Source organism: Chanodichthys erythropterus, chromosome 3 (genome assembly GCF_024489055.1).
Source record: "Chanodichthys erythropterus isolate Z2021 chromosome 3, ASM2448905v1, whole genome shotgun sequence".
Lineage (NCBI taxonomy): Eukaryota > Metazoa > Chordata > Actinopteri > Cypriniformes > Xenocyprididae > Chanodichthys > Chanodichthys erythropterus.
The window spans coordinates 65,632,484-65,655,775 of NC_090223.1; the positions used below are offsets into that span (position 1 = coordinate 65,632,484).

A 23,292-nucleotide genomic window follows, 5' to 3' on the forward strand; every position below is an offset into this window, starting at 1 on the left:
AACATGCAAAAAATATATTTAAAAAAAAATACACGATATACAAAAAAAGATAGTACATGTATTAATGTTGATTAGAAACATTGTTTTTATCAGCACAGATTTCACATCGAAGTCCCAGTGTAATTATCCTAATTGTGTGTACCATAAAGGGCACTAAACTAATGCCATTTCCCCAAATTGGTTATTAATCTGTGTGCACTCATGACATACTGAGAAAGCAAGAGGGATTGAGAATAAATAAAGATGTGCGTTTGTGTGTTGTGAAGTCAAATGTGTTTGTGTGTGTATGGGTGTGAGATTGGTAAAGAGAAATCTGATTGGCTAGTTTAGTTTTTAGTAATTAGCACTTTTTCCACACACTAAACAAATACAGATCTTTTGGTGGTCTTTCAGGTGAGGAACCAGCAGAAGACGAGGAAAAATGAAAACTAAACCCAGAAGCATCAGGCTGACATAGACATGAATCAGAGTGGTAATATCTGGAGACTCACGGTCTGTTGGCTCAGACTCCCGCGGATCTGTGCCCGTCGGATCCACTCCGGATGTGTGTGGAAGCTCCTGTGATGGATCCTCAGGCACAAAAGCACACACTTGGGTTTCTTCCTGGGTTTGGAGGGAATCTTTCCTAGACTTCCACGCTCTCCGGAGGCCAGCAAAGAGTTTCCTCCCTTGTGTGCGCTTTTCTGCAAACAATCAGAGTGAGAAAGAGCTTTATTGCCAGGTATGTTTACACATGAGAGACAGAATGACAGTGACACAGATAATAAAATAGAAGAAGTCAACAGGAAATAACAACACACAAAAAATATATATTTTAAAAATACACAACAGACAGTATATGAATGAATGTTGATTAGAAACATTGTTTTTATCAGCACAGATTACAGCTACATGATTCACGAGTAAAACTGTCCTAATGCAGCGAGTTCATGTGAATAATTAGCAGCTTTTCATTGTTTCTGAACACAGCAAATTTCCAACAACACTTGAAAAGTTAAAAACACAGTGCTGATGCTGTTACATAGAAGTCTCAAAGTAATTGTGTCCTGTGGGTTATTTTTGATATATAATGTCATTTTTGATTCATTAAGGTTGTCAGTTACCTGTTGAATCGTCCTCCCAGGCGACTCTAGGGACAGCCGGTGGTCGAGGCGCCTCTTTCGGGAGCTGTTGGCAGCTGCTACTGCAGGGCTTTCTGTCAGCCGGCTTCACAGCGCCACCCAGCGGCTCAACTTGAGCGTCCTCGATCGAGCCAAAGCTGCTGCAGCTTTCCAGCTCCAGTGGAAAGTTGGCAAACATAGTGTCCAATGTGACAGTCGTCAGATGCTCCATCTCAACGATCTGTGAACACTGTATTTGCCTGTTGGTTCTAGCGGTAGACTTGTAACACTCAGTACTACAGATCGATCGCCAGTGACCATCGAGCAGCTTCAAACTCCGACAAAGAGCTGAATTTCAACTGACTCGATTTACGAAGCGGCCGCGCGCACTGTGACTTCACAACAACGCGTTCCACGATTCCAAGCGGTCTGACGAAGGAGCGGGGCACAATTTCATTGGTTTAGAATTCAGCAAATCTTATTGGCTTAGACGCTTCGAGCCTGAGCGTAAACATTCCTTTATGGACGATTTTGTGAATGATTTGGCCATATACAGAAATATTAAGTGCTAACTATGACTGTATCTTATTATCTGTTTAGCCAATAGATTCTAAGTAAAATATTAATGTTTCATTGTACTTAAGAGACAGAATAGATGAAGTTATTATTTACAAACGAACGCTTACAATTAATTGGTAGAGTTATTAAAAGTACACTTAGTAAGAGTAGGATTTCTAGATGGACAATGTGCTCCATGATATAAAAGCTAGTTAACCCTTAGAACGTGGATGTAGAATACTGATAATTCTATAAAGAATTTAAAAAAAAAAAAAAATTTCCAATGAAACAGACAGCAGAAAAACTATAATTTACAATTACAAATATACTTTGTTTTAAAGAGCACAAACCCCTGTTTAAGTGTCAAACATTTACCTCTCATTGTTTAGATACTCCCCATTAAAAACAATGAAAAAGAAAACTATACCATCATCACGACTAACAGCTATAAATAGACACCTATAGTCTCGTTGTGAAATAAACACATCATCAGTAATATTACATTATAATAATAACCTGAATTTTTTTTTTTTTTTTGAAAAATCAAATTGCATCATTTCAGGTTTTTCTATGAGAAAGGCCGTTACTGCATAAGTGAACTCTGATAGCTACAAGGGCACTGCTAACTACAAAAAACAAAATAACTTTTGCTGTGCTATTTGACTTTAGCTGACTGAGTGACCAGTGCAGTAGGTGACAGTCTGACTTTATAATAACGACGTCTTATAATATTCATTCATTTAAGCATCATCGTCGTCGTCGTCGCATCATGAGTCCCTCGCTGTTAATCATGTAACTACCCTGCTTACCGCTTCTATTATACTCTCCTGCTTACTCTGTCCCTCATTGGCTTCACTGTCAGACACCTGCTGCTCCTCTGCCTTACAGGTGTCTCCTCCATGTTCTTCTATGTTCACCTGTTTTTGCACGTCAGGTACTGGAAACTGAAGCTACAGTAACCGCACTAAACATGCCAGTAATTTTTGCACGTTGAGGCATCAACCTCTAAATTTTTAGATTTTTTTGCCCGCAACTTCTCCGCACACCCCTTGCACTTGCGCTTTTGTTTCTCCATCCTCCTAATCCACAGATGTTCTGGTGAAACAGAGGGGACGGGCTGGAGTCTGTTAAGAGATGTGATTGGGCCAGACCAGTGTCAGTATGGAAAATGAACCAATGGGCCACTGTCCCTGCTTTATGGGCCGGTCGTTGGCCAATTTTATGTTTATTAAAAAAAATCATATATAGCGGCCCCGCCCTCAAGTGCGTCAGCCCACCGGGCATTTGCCCGGTATGCCAGATTACCAGTCCAGGCCTGTCGTTAAATCACTGACCAAACTCGGAGCACTTCACCAGCGGTGACTCTCTCCTCGCGTGACATCCTGAGCTCGCGCAGCATCCTGAACGTTCTATAGCCTAACCGTTATATCGCACTTTGTAAAGAAACTGGGCTGGCGGATATCGCGTTTTGTGAAAAAATACATTTTGTAGTAGGCTTAAAATGTACATTTTTAAATCTTATTAATGGCAGCAATTCACACATAGATTAAGGTACATCTGAACAGTGATTTCCAATAATAAAATCCTAATGTCAAAAAATGGGGTTTATCGCGTTTTGCAACGAAACTCTTCAAATATTCTTTGTAAAAATATTTTACAAATTCTTTTTTAAAGCTAAATTTAACAACATTAAATCAACTAAATGAAGTTCTTTAATTATTCAGTATATGTTGAACAAAGTTGTGACCTTCCCATAAACAGACTAAACAGAGAGTTTGAGTAAAATTAAATAAAAACTAAATAAGAATAAACGTAAATAGTTTTAGACCTGGACAAATTTGCTTTGATGAAACAGCCATTACATCTGTTATGTTAAAATTTTACTTTGACAAGCCAAAAACAGTTTTTAAAGTAAATAAGTGACTTCCACTTCTCAAATGTGCTTTTCCTTTTCAAAGTCTGGCAGAAATTATGGGTGGTTCTAAAATATATGGTCACATGACAATAAAATGGCATGGTTGCCAAGAGCTCATCTCACCCCACTCTCCCCTAGTCAATAATAAAGTATATAATATTGTCAGTAAACAAACAGTATAATACAAGATAAGGCAAGGCAATTTTATTTGTATAGCACATTTCATACACAATGGTAATTCAAAGTGCTTTACATAAAGAAGAATAAAAAAATTAGAACAAAGAATAGAAATAACAGTAAAAACAGAGAATTTTGCTATCTGGATGGAAGAGCTAGGAAGTCTTCGGGAGTTTTTTGTTGTTGTTGTTGTCCATCAGAGCAGATCTAAATGGATCTTCCTCACATGACAGGACCGCTGTCTAGCTCTACCTGTTAAGGCACTTCAAACTGATAAACAAAGTTTAAATCTCCCCTTTTGCCAAGGCACCTCTGCTCTTTCCACAGTGACGACTTCTAAAACAGCTCCCCTTTCCAGTGGATTTTCTTTTGGCCCTTAACGTAACCTATAAATCTGAAACTCTTTCCACACTGATCACATGTGTATGGCTTCTCTCCAGTATGAATTTTCATGTGGTGATAAAGCGTCAATTTATGTGTGAAACTCTTTCACAAACTCTTACAATGATCGTAAAAGGCTTCTCTCCAGTGTGAATATTCATGTCCCCCCTAAGGATTTTTCATGTTTTATAAGTATTAAATAAGTATTTGACACATCAGCATTTTTATCAGTAAGGAGATTTCTAAGTGGGCTATTGACAAAATTTCCACCAGATGAAGCCATCAAGCCAAATATTGAATTCATACAAAGAAATCAGAACGTGGTGACCGTGCATGTATGGCATGGTGGTTCAGTGCACTGCTTATAGTTTTCTTTGAAACAACAGTACCTGCTGATGCAAGGTCTTCCCGAAGTTCTGCCCGAGTTGTTCTTAGCTCTTGCAGAACTCTCCTGATTATTCTTTGGACTCCTCGGACAGGGATCTTACGTGGAGCACCTGATCGTGGCCGGTTTATGGTGAACTGATGCTCTTTCCATTTCCGGATAATGGCCCCCACAGTGCTCACAGGAACATTCAGCATTCTGGAAATGCGCCTATAACCATTCCCATCAAAATGCTTTTCAATGATAAGATTACGAAGATCTTGAGAGAGTTGTTTGCTTTTACCCATCATGAAGTCTTTCCTGTGTGCCTCCTGGGTAATGAGAAGCCTTTACAGGCCATCAATTAGGACTAAAGCAGCTGATATCAATTAGTACTGATAGGAGGCAAGGTTTCTCACTCAATACTGACAGATTTCAGGTGATATCCTGGCTTTCTATGCCATTTTGTACCTTGTTATCTTCATGGGTTCAGCGTAAACAAGGCTTAGGCCGTGTGTCCAACAAAGCGTTTTTAGCCAGCTGAAAATGCTAGGCGCTCTGCTTAAAATGCCTATCTGTGAGCACTTGAGAGCGCTTCTGCAGTGCAGCGTTTTTTTTCCGTTGAGACGCTTTGTTGCTATGATACCGAATATCCGCGGCACTGTTACTTATAACTGATTTTGCAGGTAATTTGTTTCAGACTAAAAATGTTGACACAATGTGGAATTACTTGCTATGTATGTTCGGAGACCAGCAATATTAAATTCTCATCCATTTTGTTCTGTTCTCTGCTTGTTGATGTTGTTGTACAGCAAGACAGTTGGTCGGTGTTGTACTTGTCCTGCCCCTCCTCAACTCTGATTGGACGGCTGGCTAAAAAGTGACAGTAATGAGCGCAGCGTTTTACTCAAAGTTGAACATTCTTCAACTCGAGGCGACCAGTAAAAAAAGCCGAGCTCTCAGCGCTTGAGCGTGAAAAAGACGCTCAGCGCCACGTTACGCTCCTGGCGTTTAAAAAAAGCGGCGCTGGAAAAAACGCTTTGGTGGACACACGGCCTTAAGGCTTCTCTCCAGTGTGAGTTCTCATGTGGTCTTTAAGGTGTCCTTTTCTACTGAAACTCTTTCCACACTGTTGACAGGTGAATGGGTTCTCTCCAGTGTGAGTTCTCATGTGGGATATAAGGTTTCCTTTATGACTGAAACTCTTTCCACACTGTTGACAGGTGAATGGGTTCTCTCCAGTGTGAATTCTCATGTGGGATATAAGGTTTCCTTTATGACTGAAACTCTTTCCACATTGTTGACAGGTGAAGGGTTTCTCTCCAGTGTGAACACGCATGTGGGATATAAGGTTTCCTTTAAGACTGAAACTCTTTCCACACTGTTGGCAGGTGAAGGGTTTCTCTCCAGTGTGAACACTCATGTGGGATATAAGGTTTCCTTTTTGACTGAAACTCTTTCCACAATGTTGACAAGTGAAGGGTTTCTCTCCAGTGTGAACACTCATGTGGGCTGTAAGTTTTCCTTTCTCAATGAAACTCTGTCCACACTCTTGGCAGGTGTATGGCTTTTCTCCAGTGTGAATTCTCATGTGGGTTTCAAGTTTATCTTTTCGACTGAAACTCTTTCCACACTGTTGGCAGGTGTAAGGCTTTTCTCCAGTGTGAATTCTCACGTGGTCTGTAAGGTTTCCTTTTTGTGTATAACTCTTTCCACACTGTTGGCAGGTGAAAGGCTTTTCTCCAGTATGAATTCGCATGTGGACTTTAAGCATGTGTTTACGTATGAAACTCTTTCCACACTGTTGGCAAGTGAAGGGACTCTCTCTAGTGTGAATTCTCAAGTGGACTCGAAGGTTTCTATGTTGATTAAAACTCTTTCCACACTGTTGGCAGGTGAAATAAATTTTAGTTTCTGTCTTTTGAGCTCCTTTTTGTGAGGAACACTGTTTTGATTTTTCTTCAGTCATGAAATTATGTTTTTTCTCTTCTTTTTCATTAAGTTCAAGACTCGCCTCTCCCAGTGCCATTAGGTCTAGGACAAAAATAGACATAAAACAATTTAGACATTTAAAGCATCAAAACCAACAACATGTATGATCTATACCAGGGATTTCAATCTTTAATTGGCTGAGGGCCGTTGCTGTGATTGACACCTGCCATTTTAGGAGGGCCATTTTAACATTCAAGCACAAGGAAGCGCAACATTTCTGAAAAACTACTTTCATTTGCATTATTTCTAATTTACTTCAAATTTCATTACTAAAATATTTTTGCCATACTTAAAAAATGTAAACAGCACTATCATTGTTACATACAGTATTAGGTTAACAGTTGCAAATATTTTCCCTTACTTTATTTTAGCTTAATTAACATCAAAATCTTGCACTGAACAACACTGTACTTAACAAATGTAATCCCTGAATACATTTGTACACTATTGCATTTCTTGCCAGACACCTGCAGCACTTCTGCTCACACAGCTGAGCCACATTTGCCCTAGATGCCGTTTGAGCATCTGTAACATTTATTGGTAGCATCTGACAAGTTTTGTTGGTTTAAATCAACATTCGCGACTTGCGCGGGTGCTTTTACTATAATTTAGGTAATCACGCTCATAAAAGAATCGTCGCAGTCGCGAAGCACCTGTGATGTGGCGTGCTTGTTTTTCCAGGTGCAGAGCAGGATTTTATTTCTTATCTCCATATAAATATTTCTAATACTAGTAGAGCTAATGCAAGGAGTAGAAAACTATTTTTCTTTTGCTGAAACTTCCTAGTCATCATGGAGAGCGCAGCTAATGGTTGCATAGCAGCAACAAACGCCACGGGAGCGAAAACGCTTTGGAAAGAAGGAGAAAGCGGAGAAAGGAGGCGGCACGGCCACTTATGTGATGCAATATGTGAATGGCCCCTTAATAATAATTTAGCGGGCTGGATTATGTTTTATTTTTAAGTTGCAGGCCGGGTGCCGTGGGGGCCGTAAGTGGCCTGCGGGCCGGCAGATTGAGACTACTGATCTATACCCTATCCTATCCTATCAGGGATGGGCAGCTTTGGTACTAGAGGACCACTCTTTTGCAGAGTTAGGGTGCTTTCACACCTGCCGCATTTAGTTCGGTTGAATCACACTAGAGTTCGTTTCCCCCTTTGGTGCGGTTCGTTTGGGCAGGTGTGAAAGCAGCAATCACACTCAGGTGCGCACCAAAAGCCAAACAAACAAGCATACCGTGACCTGCTTGAAGAGGTGGTCTCGGTACACTTTCAAATGAACTCTGGAGCGGTGAGATGAGAAAGCAATCAGACCCAGTTAACGGTCCAACGAACCAAACAATATCATAATTCATAACGGGAAATGTGATATAAAAAGCCTAATTCTGAGAGTGATCACATTATTTACCATAGTTGAAAACCAACGAGCGCCTCTGTTGTGTAATTTTACGTCTCCGTGCGAGAATGCAGAAGTATAAATGAAAACAGATGCATAGCCTACGGTGCAGAAGCATAAATCAGCCTTTACGATTAAATAATGGGGTTGGGTTCAATTTTGCTGGTGTGTTTGATCAGGGATGGAGCTAAACTCTGCAGAATAGTGTCCCTCCAGGACCAGAGTTACCCATCCCATCTATAGATCTTACAGGTGCTGGTCATATAATTAGAATATCATCAAAAAGTTGATTTAACTAATTCCATTCAAAAAGGGAAACTTGTATATTATATTCATTCATTACACACAGACTGATATATTTCAAATGTTTATTTATTTTAATTTTCATGATTATAACTGATAACTAAGGAAAATCCCAAATTCAGTTTCTCAGAAAATTAGAATATTACTTAAGACCAATACAAAGAAAGGATTTTTAGAAATCATGGCCAACTGAAAAGTGTGAACATGAAAAGTATGAGCATGTACAGTACTCAATACTTAGTTGGGGCTCCTTTTGCCTGAATTACTGCAGCAATGCGGCGTGGCATGGAGTCGATCAGTCTGTGGCACTGCTCAGGTGTTATGAGAGCCCAGGTTGCTCTGATAGTGGCCTTCAGCTCTTCTGCATTGTTGGGTCTGGCATATCGCATCTTCCTCTTCACAATACCCCATATATTTTCTATGGGGTTAAGGTCAGGCGAGTTTGCTGGCCAATTAAAAACAGGGATACCATGGTCCTTAAACCAGGTACTGGTAGCTTTGGCACTGTGTGCAGATGCCAAGTCCTGTTGGAAAATGAAATCTGCATCTCCATAAAGTTGGTCAGCAGCAGGAAGCATGAAGTGCTCTAAAACGTCCTGGTATATGGCTGCGTTGACCTTGGACCTCAGAAAACACAGTGGACCAACACCAGCAGATGACATGGCACCCCAAACCATCACTGACTGTGGAAATTTTACACTAGACCTCAAGCAACGTGGATTGTGTGCCTCTCCTCTCTTCCTCCAGACTCTGGGACCCTGATTTCCAAAGGAAATGCAAAATTCACTTTCATCAGAGAACATAACTTTGGACCACTCAGCAGCAGTCCAGTCCTTTTTGTCTTTAGCCCAGGCGAGACGCTTCTGACGCTGTCTGTTGTTCAAGAGTGGCTTGACACAAGGAATGCGACAGCTGAAACCCATGTCTTGCATACGTCTGTGCGTAGTGGTTCTTGAAGCACTGACTCCAGCTGTCTTCAATATTGAACCTTTTCACAATATTCTAATTTTCTGAGATACTGAATTTGGGATTTTCCTTACTTGTCAGTTATAATCATCAAAATTAAAAGAAATAAACATTTGAAATATATCAGTCTGTGTGTAATGAATTAATATAATATACAAGTTTCACTTTTTGAATGGAATTAGTGAAATAAATCAACTTTTTGATGAAATTCTAATTATATGACCAGCACCTGTATACTCAATACACCAGTGGTTTTCAAATCTGGTCCAAAGGGACCCAGCACTGCACATTTTGTATGTATGCTTTATTTTTCAAATCTGGTTAAGATCATCAGCTTGTTAGAAGATTGCTGACATTGATGGTGGAATTTGCCAACTACAATTCCTGTTCATTACTAAGGTGAGAACCGGACCCAATATAAACCTAAATATACTCAAGAAAAGTGCTTTACTATTCAATAAGTAATAGAAGATATATCCATTGACATCCATTCAAAAAACAGAGGGGGGCGAAGTGTTAGCATTAGCAGTTATGTTTTCTTGGCTAAAGGTTGCAGGCTTGCCTTCCAGTGGTTTTGGATCTACATTTCCTGCAGAGTTCTGCTGCATTCCAGGCAGGTTTTTGAGCCCTTAAGTCACAACTTCAAACCATGACTCACAACTTTGTAGTGTTCAAGGCAAGTCGCGCCTAACTGCCTGAATGTAAACAAACCAGAATGGTGGACCATACAGGGCTTATGCTTATTTACAATTTTTCTATTGCCAAAGGTGTTTTCTCCTTGCTTATTTGAGAGAAAATGGAGGAGGAAAATGGTGCATAAGGCAAGAGAAGCTGTTATACCTTTTATTTTTATAAAATAAAATTGTATAACATTCTTATTTTACTTAACTGATATCTGTCTGCATAAGGAATCCTAAAACTTTTTTTGAGACTATTAACAATATTGTTTCTCCTGCTACATCTCTTGTTTCTGTGTTTTCTAGTGATGATTGCAATAATTTTTTGTCTCATTTTGTGGACAAGGTTATGGCTGTTAGGACAGTCATTGCACCATCAGCAAACCTTATATAACCAAACATTATATTTACGGAACAAAGACACTCAATTTTGGACTCATTTTATCCCATTTCCTTGAATGATATTATTAGTTTAGTGATGAAGCCTTTCCAGAGCCCTGTGGATATTTTACCTACATCTCTGTTGATGAAATCCATAACATCTATTGGCCCATGTTTGGTTTCAATTATCTCTTAGACTAGGCCAGGTTTCTAGTTGTTTAAAACAAGCTGTTGTTCAGCCTCTCTTGAAAAAGAGCAATCTTGACACTACATCATTTAACAATTATAGTCCTATTTTGAAACTTCCTTTTATCTCTAAAATCTTAGAAAAAGTTGTGGCAATGCAGTTAAATAATGTTCTGGAGGCCCATAATATCTGTGATAAATTTCAGTCTGGCTTCCGTAAAAACCATTCAACTGGAAGGGCCCTCCTTAAGGCCTTTGCACACTGAGTCTGGAATTTTCGTATTTTTTCGTATTCGTAATCCAAAAAATCGTCACGCACAGAGACCTTGCACACGGAGTCCGATGTGTAAAAATTAATGCGTTGCGAAAAAAAAAAAAAAAAATCACAAAAAGTCTTCAAGCAGTGAGCACGATTTAGTTGTCTCCTCTCTTCTTAAAAAGAGAAAAAGAAAGGAAATATTGGGTCCATTCAATTCTGAGATTGCATAGAGAGAAAGGAGAGTTCACCTCATCAAGGAGCTGCGGGATTATCCAGAGCGTTTCAGAGTTTACTTCAGGATGTCAGTGGCTCAGTTTGATGCTTTACTACTAGCACAATCTGTCTGTATATTCTGTATTGTTTGTCATTAAATGCTGCTGTTTTGTGCTATAGAAGATGTGGATCATCTTGTCAGATGGCATTCTGGATTTTTGCGTTTGCGTACGGTGGCTCTGAATTGTCAAAACGTCTCTCAAAATGCGTGCCACGGATGCGAAAAACACAGAAAATCGAACCTGATCCCAATATTTTTTGACGGACGAAAGTTTCGGAGGCAGTGTGCAAACGTGATTGACATATCTTGAGGTCGAATTTATTTTTTAACGGACTCAGTGTGCAAAGGCCTTTAGGGGCCTTTAGTTTCAAATGATATTTTGATGTCTGCTGATTCTGCTGAATGTTCTGTGCTGGTCTTGCTAGATCTTAGCGCAGCGTTTGACACTGTTGACCACTGCACTCTGATTGGTAGACTAAACTCTCTGGTGGGCATCTCTGGACTGGTTTTCTTCTTATCTTTCTGACAGCAGTTTTTCTATATCCATGTCAAGTCAAATTTATTTATGTAGCGCTTTTACAATAGGTAATTGTTCAAAGCAGCTTTACATATTAGAAGCACAGAAAAAAGGGAAGTGGTTAAAAATAAGCTGTACAACCAAGCGTGGTAATATGTAACATATACAAGATGGTGCTACATTAAGCCAATGTCGGCTGACTCCCAGGGGTGGAAAAAAACCCCTAGGAGAAAAACCCAGCGTGCTAGCACTGGGAAAAAAGTCCTAGGAGGGAAAAAACCCCTTGGAAGATATATATAATATATGTAAATGGATATGGAGATCAAAATCTGAATTATACATTTTTATTATAGAGATTAAAAATAGATTATATATAAATATATGTAAGCGGATACGGGGATTAAAAATCTGAATTATAGATGCAGCCAGAACTGGATCTGTAGGCCCATTGTCTCCTGGGCTACGTTGTAGTCAGGTCCAGACACAGGTTCTCCATCTGATCTGGATACGGCCTGGATCCAGCACCCGGCAAACCTCAGGATAAGCAGAGAGACAGATATTAGCGTAGATGCCATTCTTATTCTGATGTACAGGTGTATCTAGTGTTATGGGAAATGTTCTCGGTTCCGGCCGACCTAATTATTGCAGCGTAACAATCCTTTAACGGATTTGAAAAATGTTAATGTATTGATAATGTGTTATGTGTATGCAAGAGCAAAGAGATGTGTTTTTAGTCTAGATTTAAACTGACAGAGTGTGTCTGCTTCCCGAACAATGCTAGGAAGATTGTTCCAGAGTTTAGGTGCTAAATAGGAAAAGGATCTGCCGCCTTCAGTTGATTTTGATATTCTGGGTATTATCAACTGGCCTGAATTCTGAGATCGCAATAAACGTGAAGGACTATAATGCATTAAGAGCTCACTTAGGTACTGGGGAGCTAAACCATTTAGAGCTTTATAAGTAAGTAGCAAGATTTTAAAATCTATACGATGTTTAATAGGGAGCCAATGTAATGTTGACAGAACTGGGCTAATATGGTCATACTTTCTGGTTCTAGTAAGAACTCTAGCTGCCGCATTTTGGACCAGCTGTAGTCTGTTTAAAAGCCGAGCAGAACAACCACCCAGTAGAGCGTTACAATAATCTAGTCTTGAGGTCATGAATGCATGAACCAACTGTTCCACATTTGTCATTGAGAGCATATGTCGTAATTTAGATATATTTTTTAGATGGAAGAAGGCGGTTTTACAGATACTAGAAACATGACTTTCAAATGAAAGATTGGTATCAAAGAGCACACCCAGGTTCCTAACTGAGGACGAATATTTAATGGAGCACCCGTCAAGTGTTAGAGAGTATTCAAGGTTTTTTCGTGAGGAAGTTTTTGGTCTAAAGATTAGGATATCAGTTTTTTCTGAATTTAATAATAAGAAATTTCTTGTCATCCAGTTTTTAATGTCAGCTATGCATTCTGTTAGTTTTGTGAATTTGTAGGTTTCGTCAGGGCGCGAGGAAATATAGAGCTGAGTATCGTCAGTGTAGCAGTGAAAACTAACACCATGCTTCCTAATTATCTCTCCTAAGGGCAGCATGTACAGAGTGAAAAGCAACGGTCCTAGTACTGAGCCTTGTGGTACTCCATATTTAACCTGTGATCGATACGACATCTCTTCATTAACTACTACAGACTGGTACGATTTGAACCGTGCCAAAGCAATTCCACTAATGCCAATATAGTTTTCAAGTCTTTTTAAAAGAATGTTATGATCGATAGTGTCAAAAGCAGCACTGAGATCTAATAACGAGAGCAGTCTCAGTACTATGGTATGGTCTAAATCCTGACTGGAAATCTTCACAGATTCCATTTCTTTCTAAAAAGGAACACAGTTGTGTTGAAACTGCCTTTTTCTAGTATCTTTGACAGAAAAGGTAGATTCGAGATTGGCCTGTAATTCACTAAATCTCTCGGATCTAGTTGAGGTTTTTTAATAAGAGGTTTAATAATAGCCTGCTTAAAGGTTTTTGGCACGTATCCTAGTGTTAAAGATGAATTAATTATATCAAGAAGTGGACCTACGACCTCTGGAAGCATTTCTTTCAGTAGTTTAGTCGGCATTGGGTCTAACATACATGTTGTTGATTTTGATGATTTGATAAGTTTAGATAATTCTTCCTCTCCTATAGCGGCGAATGATTCTAGTTTTACCTCAGGGACACTACAGTGCACTGTCTGAAGCGGAACTGTAGATGGTTGCATGTTTTTAATTTTCTCTCTAATATTATCAATCTTGCAAGTAAAGAAGTTCATAAAGTCATTACTGCTGTGTTCTATGGAAACGTCAGCAGTTGAATCTCTGTTTCTAGTTAATTTAGCCACTGTGTCAAATAAATACCTAGGATTATGTTTGTTTTCTATTAAGAGATTTGAAAAATAAGTAGATCTAGCATTTCTTATGGCTGTTCTGTACTAAATCATTTTTTCTTTCCACGAAAGGCGAAAAACTTCTAGTTTTGTTTTCTTCCAACTACGTTCAGCTTTTCTAACAGCTTGTTTTAGAGCCCGAGTGTGCTCATCATACCACGGCGTTGGATTAGTTTCCTTAATCTTCTTTAGACGTAAAGGAGCGACTGCATCTAATGTGCTGGAAAAGAGAGAGCCAATAGTTTCTGTTGCAGCACCGAGTTCTTCTAAGTTGTCAGGTATACTAAGGCGATGAAACTGCTCGGGGAAATTATTTATAAAGCAATCTTTAGTGGTAGACGTGATGGTTCTACAATATTTATGGCTGGGTGGTGGTTTTGTAGCCTTGGCTAATTGTATTATACACAAGACTAAATAATGATCTGATATATCATCGCTCTGCTGTAGAATTTCAACAGCATCAATATCAATTCCATGCGACAGTATTAGATCTAGGGTATGATTACGACAATGAGTGGGTCCTGACACGTGTTGTCTAACTCCAATAGAGTTTAAAATGTCTGCAAATGCCAATCCAAATGCGTCTTTATTATTATCTACATGGATATTAAAATCACCAACAACAAGGACTTTATCCGCAGCCAGTACTAACTCTGATAGAAAATCAGCAAATTCTTTGATAAAGTCAGTATGGTGCCCTGGTGGCCTGTATACAGTAGCCAGCACAAATGTCAACTTACATAATGTTACATAAAGCACTATCACTTCAAAGGAATTATATTTGAAAGTCTTTTGAGTGATTCTGAATATATTACTATAAATTACAGCAACACCTCCCCCTTTGCCTTTCTGTCGAGGATTGTGTCGATAATCATAACCTTGAGGACTAGATTCATTTAAAGTAATGTAATCGTCTGGTTTTAGCCAGGTTTCTGTCAAACACAGCAAGTCTAGTTTATTGTCTGTGATAATTTCATTTACAATAAGTGCTTTTGAAGAAATAGATCTAATATTCAGTAACCCAAGCTTTATCATTTGTTTATCTGATTTATCTGTGATTTTCATTTTTTGAATATCCATTAGGTTCTTTCATGTCAAAATCTGTTTCTTTATCCTGTGGTGTGCCACAAGGCTCTGTGCTCGGACCCATGCTTTTTAACCTGTATATGCTTCTTCTTGTCAAGATAATTCGCAGTTTCAAAATAATATCTTATTTTTATGCTGATGACATTAAATTATATATGTATTTTAGTCCTGATAGACTAGACAAACTGTCTCTTTTGCAGGATTGTTTAGTCTCCATTAACAATTGGATGGCAGACAATTTTCTGCAACTTAATACAGATAAAACTGACGTGTTGATTATTGCCCCAGACAACATTACCCCTAAGATTAGGCAGGTTATTTTAACTATTCCCAGAACATGTCTTAAGACAAGAGGTGATCATGCTTTCTGTGCTTCCTTTCAAGTTGAACTATTGGTTCGGTGAAGTCTTTTAAAAAACATCTAGGAGACGCATCTTTTTGGACAAGCTTTTAATTAACTACTCAATTTGACTGTACTGATGATACTGTAGAGTATATTTATTTTTGTTTATCTTGTTATTTTTATTGTAAAGCATTTTGTGACCCTCCTCGTCTGTGATAAGTGCTATATAAATAAACTTTACTTACTAATCAAATCTAATTTAATGCTATTTATTGCCAATTTTTTAATGCCTATATATATATATATATATATGTCACTAAATGTTGATAGATGATGACTTACAGCAATTAGAAAATTCATCATGTTGTTGTATTAGCAATCTGTCAAGTGTCAGCCCTTTATATTTGTTTGCTTCTATGTTTGCTCACATAATATATTTTAATACAGCCAATTACCCAATAAAATTGTTTATCTGTATATACAGCTATGGAAAAAATTAAGAGACCACTTAACATTGATTTCTGAACTAGGAGTGGTCTCTTAATTTTTTCCATAGCTGTATATTTTTTTTGTTTTTGTTGTCAGACAATATGAAATGGTGACTGAAACGCAGCCCATTAAAACTACACGCAGGGCTCGACATTAAGCCTCGTCATGTAGACACACGTACATAGGTCACTTGTATATTATAGTATTTTTTTGGGTGGAAATATAAATGTGTTCTGAAGTAATATCCTTTCAGAATATTGCAGCTTTGATGTATTTAAATCTGCATATTTTTGATGGATTATAACTGTATTAATGTTATGGGATTGTTTTAAATATTTTTTGAAAATACAATTATGAAATGTTTGGGGGAAAATTATACTTTTAAAAATGAAACTAAACCACCAGTAGGTGGTGGCAAGTAACCGTCTTAATGAGTGGGTCATTTATTCATTCATTCAAACGGCTTATGTAATAACGTTACACTGTGCGTTCACTTGGTTCACTAAAAGTTCATAAATGCAATCAATTGTTCTATGATTTGAGACCCTGGACCACAAGACCAGTCATAAGGGCCACTTTTTTTGAAATTGAGATTTATACATTATCTTAAAGTTGAATAAATAAGCTTTCTAGTGATGTATGGTTTGTTAGGATATGACACAATCATTTGAAAACCTGAAATCTAAGAGTGCAAATAAATCTAAATATATACCTGAAGGCATTTTTAGATTTGTTTTTCTGAGTGACAAACACAAAAGTAAAAACTCATAACTCTAAAACTATAGCAAGGAGAGTCAAAAGGTAGGTATCATTTGATAGAACACTTTTTACTTTTTAAAAATATATATATAAATTACATTACAATGGGATATTCTCACACTGAGAAACTCCTGATAAAATTCAAATCAAATATATTTCTTACAATTTTACATCGCTTTTTTATTTGATATGCAATTAATGAAGGAAATAAGAAAGGAGAAAAATTATTTGGTCTGGGATCTGGATCAAATTTTGTGGTGATAGCATGAAGTAAGCAAAAGTTACAGCATTTGGAAGCAAGTGAGCCTGTTTGTTTAGCACCTACAGTTAGCGCCTGTGCGCAGTTTTTGTTGTAAACTCAATTTGTGCAGAGGGGGCGTCACATGACCCAGAGCGAGATGGCTGCTCCGCTCTAATATTCATTTATTTTCCCCTCTGAATCTTTCATTCTAATTAACTTTACAGACTTTCAATTATGTCTGATTCAACTTTGGACAAAGATTTTCCGATTTTCGGATCAACACGCTCGCAGAAATCCAAAGAAAAAGACAAAAAGAAGACCACTCATCCCTCGCTGCTAGCAGAAGCTAACGGCCATGCAACAGAGGCCCAATCAGACATGGCGCTGATCCTTTCTGAGATTAAAGCCAACGGCTCTCGTCTTGAAGGAATAACTAATCGGCTGGAGGGAATAGCTGGATCCGTCTCCTCTCTACAAAATTTGTTCACGGCTCTCACTGAAAGGATTGAGGGCATTGAGACCCGTCTAACAGAGGCTGAAGGGAGAATCTCATCCGCGGAGGACTCGGCGGCAGTGTCCGAAGGCCAGCTTGCTAATTTACTGACTAAAGTGGAACAACTTCAGTCAAAAGTGGACGACTTGGAGAACAGAGGTCGACGAAAAAATTTGAGAATAGTTGGCCTACCAGAAGGAGCGGAAGGCTCCGGTCCGCTCGCATCGTTTCTCCATTCCGAAATGGCTAGACCTGCCCGCAGACTCTCTCACCCTCGATATCGAACGGGCCCACAGATCTCCTTCTTTTGCGCCTAGCAATACGAATTCAGCCCCGAGGAGTGTTTTGGTTCGCTTTTTGCGGTTTACAGAAAAAGAAATTGTTCTGAAGGCAGCGTTGAAGAAGGCGCGGAGCTTCGGTTTTACTTAGACTTATCCTCCAGTGTCCTGCAGAAACATCGCGAGTTCACCTCAGTTGTCAAGATCATGGTCTCTTGTGGCTTATATCGCGGATTCGCATACCCTGCCAGGCTCAGATGCTTACACCTGGGGAAGATTCGCTTGTTCGATGATCCGAACTCGGCTAAAGCTTTTTTGGACTCACTGGACAGATAACTTTCTTTTTTTTCTTATCTTTATCTGCAATGTAAGGTACTTTCTATTTGTCGGAGGATTACTTTCTTTTTTGAGACCAACAGACGTAAGTGATTAAGTGTAGCTTTTTCTCTCTCCTTTTCTTTTTTGGGGTAATTCAGTGTTCAATATGTGGTACTGTTCTGTTCAAATTCAGTGTCTTCTTTGTGCAAGAATTATGTTTGTCAGCTCATCAGCATCTTTGAATTTTGTTTTTGTTTGCATGCATGATATAGTCAAGTTAGTAACTTGGAATGTGAAGGGTATTGGCCATGTTATAAAGAGGAAGAAAATTTTGACATTTCTCAAAAAAAAGAGCGTGTATCCATAGCTCTGCTGCAGGAAACCCACTTATCGGATAATGAGCATTGTAAGCTTAAAAGAGACTGGGTGGGCCAGATATATTACTCTTCTTTTACGTCAAATATTAGAGGGGTAGCAACTTTAATTCACAAGAACATGACATTCAGTCTGGATTATGTAGAATCTGACTCTGAGGGGAGATTCGTATTAATCTCCGGCTATATTTTTGGAGTGCATCTCACTATTGGACATGTATATGCCCCAAATATTGACTGCCCCAGTTTTATATCTCAGACAGTTTTGCAGTTTAACCGGTTTTGCGGAAACCTGGGGTTCTTGGGCGGTGATTTTAATTGTATAATTGATAATAATTTGGATAAATCCACCCCACAGACAATGACAGGCCACAAATCCTCCCGTACTTTACGTAATGTCTGTAAAGACTTAGGCCTAGCAGATATTTGGAGGGAGCTACACCCGAAAGACAGAAATTACACATTCTATTCTCACCCTCATAATTCTTATTCCAGGTTGGATTATTTTTTCGCACCGTCCGATTGCATTCACCAAGTGAAATCTTGCTGTATTGGCCCTATTGTTCTGTCTGACCACAGTCCTGTTTATTTAGACCTTGATGTCAATTTGTCCATTCTCAAATCTAATTATTGGAAGTTTAACGTTTCACATCTGAACAATGACGATTTTTGTATGTTCCTAAAACAGAAAATAGTCAATTACTGGCAGGACAACCAGAACTCTCCTGTTTCTTCGGCGACAAAGTGGGATGCTGCTAAAGCGGTGTTACGGGGCCATATTATCTCCTATGCCTCTTTAGTAAGTAAACTCAAGACCAAAAAAAGGAGAGAATTAGAGACCGAAGTGATCCATTTAGAAAACCAACACAAACAAATACCAAATCAGATCAATTGGATTCAGCTGATCAGAGCCAGAGCGAAACTAAATTTAGACCACACGGAGCATATTAAGAAATTACTGTTTTTTAGTAAGCAAAAATATTATGAATTCGGAAATAAACCTAGTCGTCTACTTGCATATCAACTCAAAAAAAAAAAAAAACAACAACAAGAAAGAGTTATAAAGGCAATCAGGACTCCAGAGGGCAGGGTCTCTTTTGATCCCCAGATAATCAATGATACTCTTTCCAATTTTTATAGGACCTCATACAAATCTGAGGGCTGTAGTTTGAAGGGGGATTTATCGGACTATTTGCGTAAAATTTCTCTTCCTGTTGTCTCTGAAGTAAACAGAACTTTTTAAAATGCCCCCTTCACTAAAGAGGAAATCTGGCAAGCTATTCAATCCATGCCATCAGGCAAAGCTCTGGGCCCAGATGGGTTTTCACTCGAATTTTACAAGCAATTTTGGAACGATTCGCCCAATCTTAAAGCCTCTAATTAATGATCTCATTTCCCATTTCATTTCTGGGCAAGATTAACGTAATTAGGATGAACATCCTACCTAGGCTGAACTTTTTATTTCAAAGTCTGCCCTGCTATTTGACTGCTGCTTCTTTAAAAAGTTAAATTCCATTATATCAAAATTCATCTGGAATAAAAAAAAGCCAATACTCAAATTTTCTACCCTACTGAAACCCAGAGAATTAGGAGGGGTTGCACTTCCTAACTTCCAGTTATATTTTTGGTCTGCCCAGATTAAAAATATGATAAACTGGTTTCTAAATAGAAGAGATTCTCAGTGGGTGGGGATTGAGGCTTTGAGGTGTTTTCCAAATTTGTTGTGTACCCTACCATTTATTTACAGTGTACATAAAATGTAAAGATATAAGAAAGATATTTTGAAGTATTTAAATATTCCATGCATCCTATCTTTGAAGTCTCCTATTTCACTCAACTCTGACTTACCCCCTGCTATTCAGAACATTAGTCTTCGACCATGGAGACTGAGGGGAATTCAGGAGCTGGACCATTTACTTGACAAGGAAAGCTTGAAACCATTTCAGTTGTTAAAACAAGAATTTAATTTACCAAATAGCGATTTCTACAAATTCTTGCAATTACGACATTTTCTGGAATCACTTCTAAAGGACAAGAGAATACGCTTGGATATTTTTGATATAGAAAAACAATTGTACTCTTCATTTTCTCTCAAAAGGAAGATCTCTGTTTTTTATACTATGCTATCTAATGTTGGCTCCTCCTCCTTTGACCCTCTGAAATTAGCATGGGAAAAAGACTTTGGAACAAATCTCAGTGACGAGGACTGGCTTTCGGCATGCTCCAGCGTCTACTTTAGAGGCGCATCAATAGAGTCATGAGCAAAATTTTAAGTTTATTTATAGAACTTATTTAACACCAGTTCGCCTCCACAAGATTTTTCCTAATGTTTCTCAATTGTGTTTTAAGTGCAAGTCTAATATTGGCACGGTTATGCATGTATTTTGGGACTGTGACATGATCAAGACCTACAGGAAAGAGATGCATAAAGTTGTACAGAGGGTCATTGGTAAATCTTTTGCTCTATCCCCGAAGGTCTATCTCTTGAACTGTAAAGCTGAATTGCACCTCAGCCATGATCTAGAATGTGTGCTACATCTTTGTACCTTTCTGGCAAAAAAATGTATACTTTTGTTATGGTCCACACTTCAGGTTCCTTCTGTCAATATGTGGTTGACTCAAATTGCTACTTCCCTACCTTTAGAAAAATTAACCTGTGACTTACACCAGAGGTCTAATGATTTTTGGCGTGTTTGGTCCCCTCTTTGGAATTTCCTTGAGAATGTAGTTTGATTGTCTACATTTCTTGATTCTTGTCTAGTTTGGTGCTATTACCCTTCACTCGTCTATTGAACTACCATTGTATGATTGCATGATGAATGACTGTATGTACTGCCATAAGACACCAGTACCACAGTTTTGTTATTTTAAAATTGTAAAAAATAATAAAAACGTATTTATTCTTCAGTCTCTGATTTTGTATGCAAAAAGAATTATTGTGTTATCTACTTGGTTTCATTTACTATTGGCTTTTAAAGTGAGACACACAAACAGGAGTCCTTGGCATACATTCCTTACAAAAATACATTTATATATTTATGGTAAAAAATGTACAAAATATCTTCATGAAACATGATCTTTACTTAATATCTTAATACTTAATACTAATGCTTTTTGGCATAAAAGAACAATTTATAATTTTGACCCATACAGTGTATTGTTGGCTATTGCTACAAATATACCTGTGCGACTTACGACTGGTTTTGTGGTCCAGGATCACATTTAATGGAAACACTGAATTTTAAAGTGATGTACACATTACTACATGTACTCACTAGAGTAATGAGTTATTTTAGAGCTGGAGTAAGCATTATTAAGTCCACTTGAAGGAGTAAATGAACCGACTGAGTGAATTCGGACAATTCTCTGTAAAATTACACTTCTGGATATTCTCCATTTCTGTAGAGCTGCACATTTTAATAATGATCAAATTTGAGAATAAAACCAACCTGTTTGTTCCTCAGTATCTTCATGTTTCATTCTGAATGTTTCTTCAATCTTTATATCTTCAGTCTCATCTTTAATAAACTCCATCTTTATGTCTTCAGTTTCCTCTTTAATAATTATCTTCATATCTTCAGTTTCCTCTTTAATAATTATCTTCATATCTTCAGTTTCCTCTTTAATAAATGCCATCTTTAAGAAGAGAATAATTAACAAGAGTTAATGGTCTTAAATGACCCTGTTTGACAAAAACACAAAAAACTAACGCTGCAAATTAATAGACTTTATATTTAGGCATTTATGACTGATGGAAACATGATTAGTTAGTTTGTTAGTGTTTGTTGTTCTCGTTCATGTTCACTGTTTGAGCAGCACGTGTCGTGATTCACTGAATCATTTATCGAAGTGTTTGACTCAATTGACTCGGAGTTGAAAAGTTCAGTTTCTCCATCATTACTCTCCAGAGACTGAACTCGTGTTCATGATAAACTGATTTATGATATATAGAGAGAGAAATGAGACGCAGGTTTACGGTTTCTCATCAGTGGATATGAGCTTTACTCACACAAATATCCTTCATTACAGTTAGATAAAGAATCACAATGTTACATTAAATAGTAAATAAACTCATTTAACATCGATTGTTTAAAACAAAAACACAACTATAAATCACTGAACTGTTTCTATAGATTAAAACAGCTTAAATTCTTAAAACAAACCTTTCTTCAGCAGAATCACAGAAGCAGGAGCGCGGCGCAGTCGTATGACGTCATGTCGTCACTCCAAAATAAAAGTCCTGTTCAGACGCTGCATTGTCTACAATCACAGAAGTGCATTGAAATCTGATTCTCCATTTAACTTCATATGTTTTGTATTAAGGAGACATTATGCTGTTAGAAATACATATCGGTCAAGCTCCAGCACTTTTTATAAATTAACTGCAAGCAGGCAATATACGAGCAAACCACAAATACAAATTCAAGTTTAAATACATTTTCATTGCATAGTGATTATGAAATGTAGATTCGCAGAAAGATAATGTGTCCCTTTCTCAACAAAACATTTTAGTTAATGGTAAAAGTCTTTTGATGATCATGAAATTACTGCTAAAAATATTTATTCCCCAATAAAATATGCCATTTGCACATTCTTTTCTAAATAAAATCTAACAACAAAAATATTTAGTCAAACTTTAAAACAATACTAACTGGCCCTCATTTAGTTCACTATTAATAGTTCATTATTAATAAATCACACACAATGTTTAATTAACTTGTTAAAATAACTTGTTTATTTTAAGAAAAATTGAAGATGACAGTGTTCAACAGGAAAAACAAGAAACCCTTAAGCAATATAAAGATGTCACACTCATGTTCAGGCAGGAAGACTAGACAGACGTATCCAGTTCAAAACAGTCCATGTTAATTATTATAATAATCCAAGCAGGCTGACAGGCACTGTAAACGCAATAGTGAACGGACAGGGAATGAATGTAAGGGAACAACTTATAAGCACAAATGAGAATAATGACTGGAACACAGCTGATACATGTAAACTAATAATGATGGTAACAAAGGATACAGACGAGTGGAAAACAGAAC

General features: G+C 37.9%; 1 protein-coding gene across 2 annotated transcripts in view; it reads right to left on the reverse strand.

The window, feature by feature from the left end:
• Positions 1–4,096: 4,096 nt before the first annotated feature.
• The window catches only part of LOC137006407 (gastrula zinc finger protein XlCGF57.1-like), a 42,425-nt gene continuing 23,229 nt past the window's right edge, over positions 4,097–23,292 (reverse strand). Inside the window, exons 1-2 of one of the 2 annotated variants that reach the window (XM_067367154.1) lie at positions 7,723–7,868; positions 4,097–6,529 (exon numbers count right to left, since the gene is read on the reverse strand). In XM_067367154.1, the coding sequence (XP_067223255.1) occupies positions 5,553–6,529; positions 7,723–7,840 (1,095 nt within the window). In that variant the 5' untranslated portion in view covers positions 7,841–7,868 and the 3' untranslated portion in view covers positions 4,097–5,552. Of the gene's footprint in view, positions 6,530–7,722; positions 7,869–23,292 lie in introns of those variants that run through there. The other variant, XM_067367145.1, reaches the window with a different exon arrangement.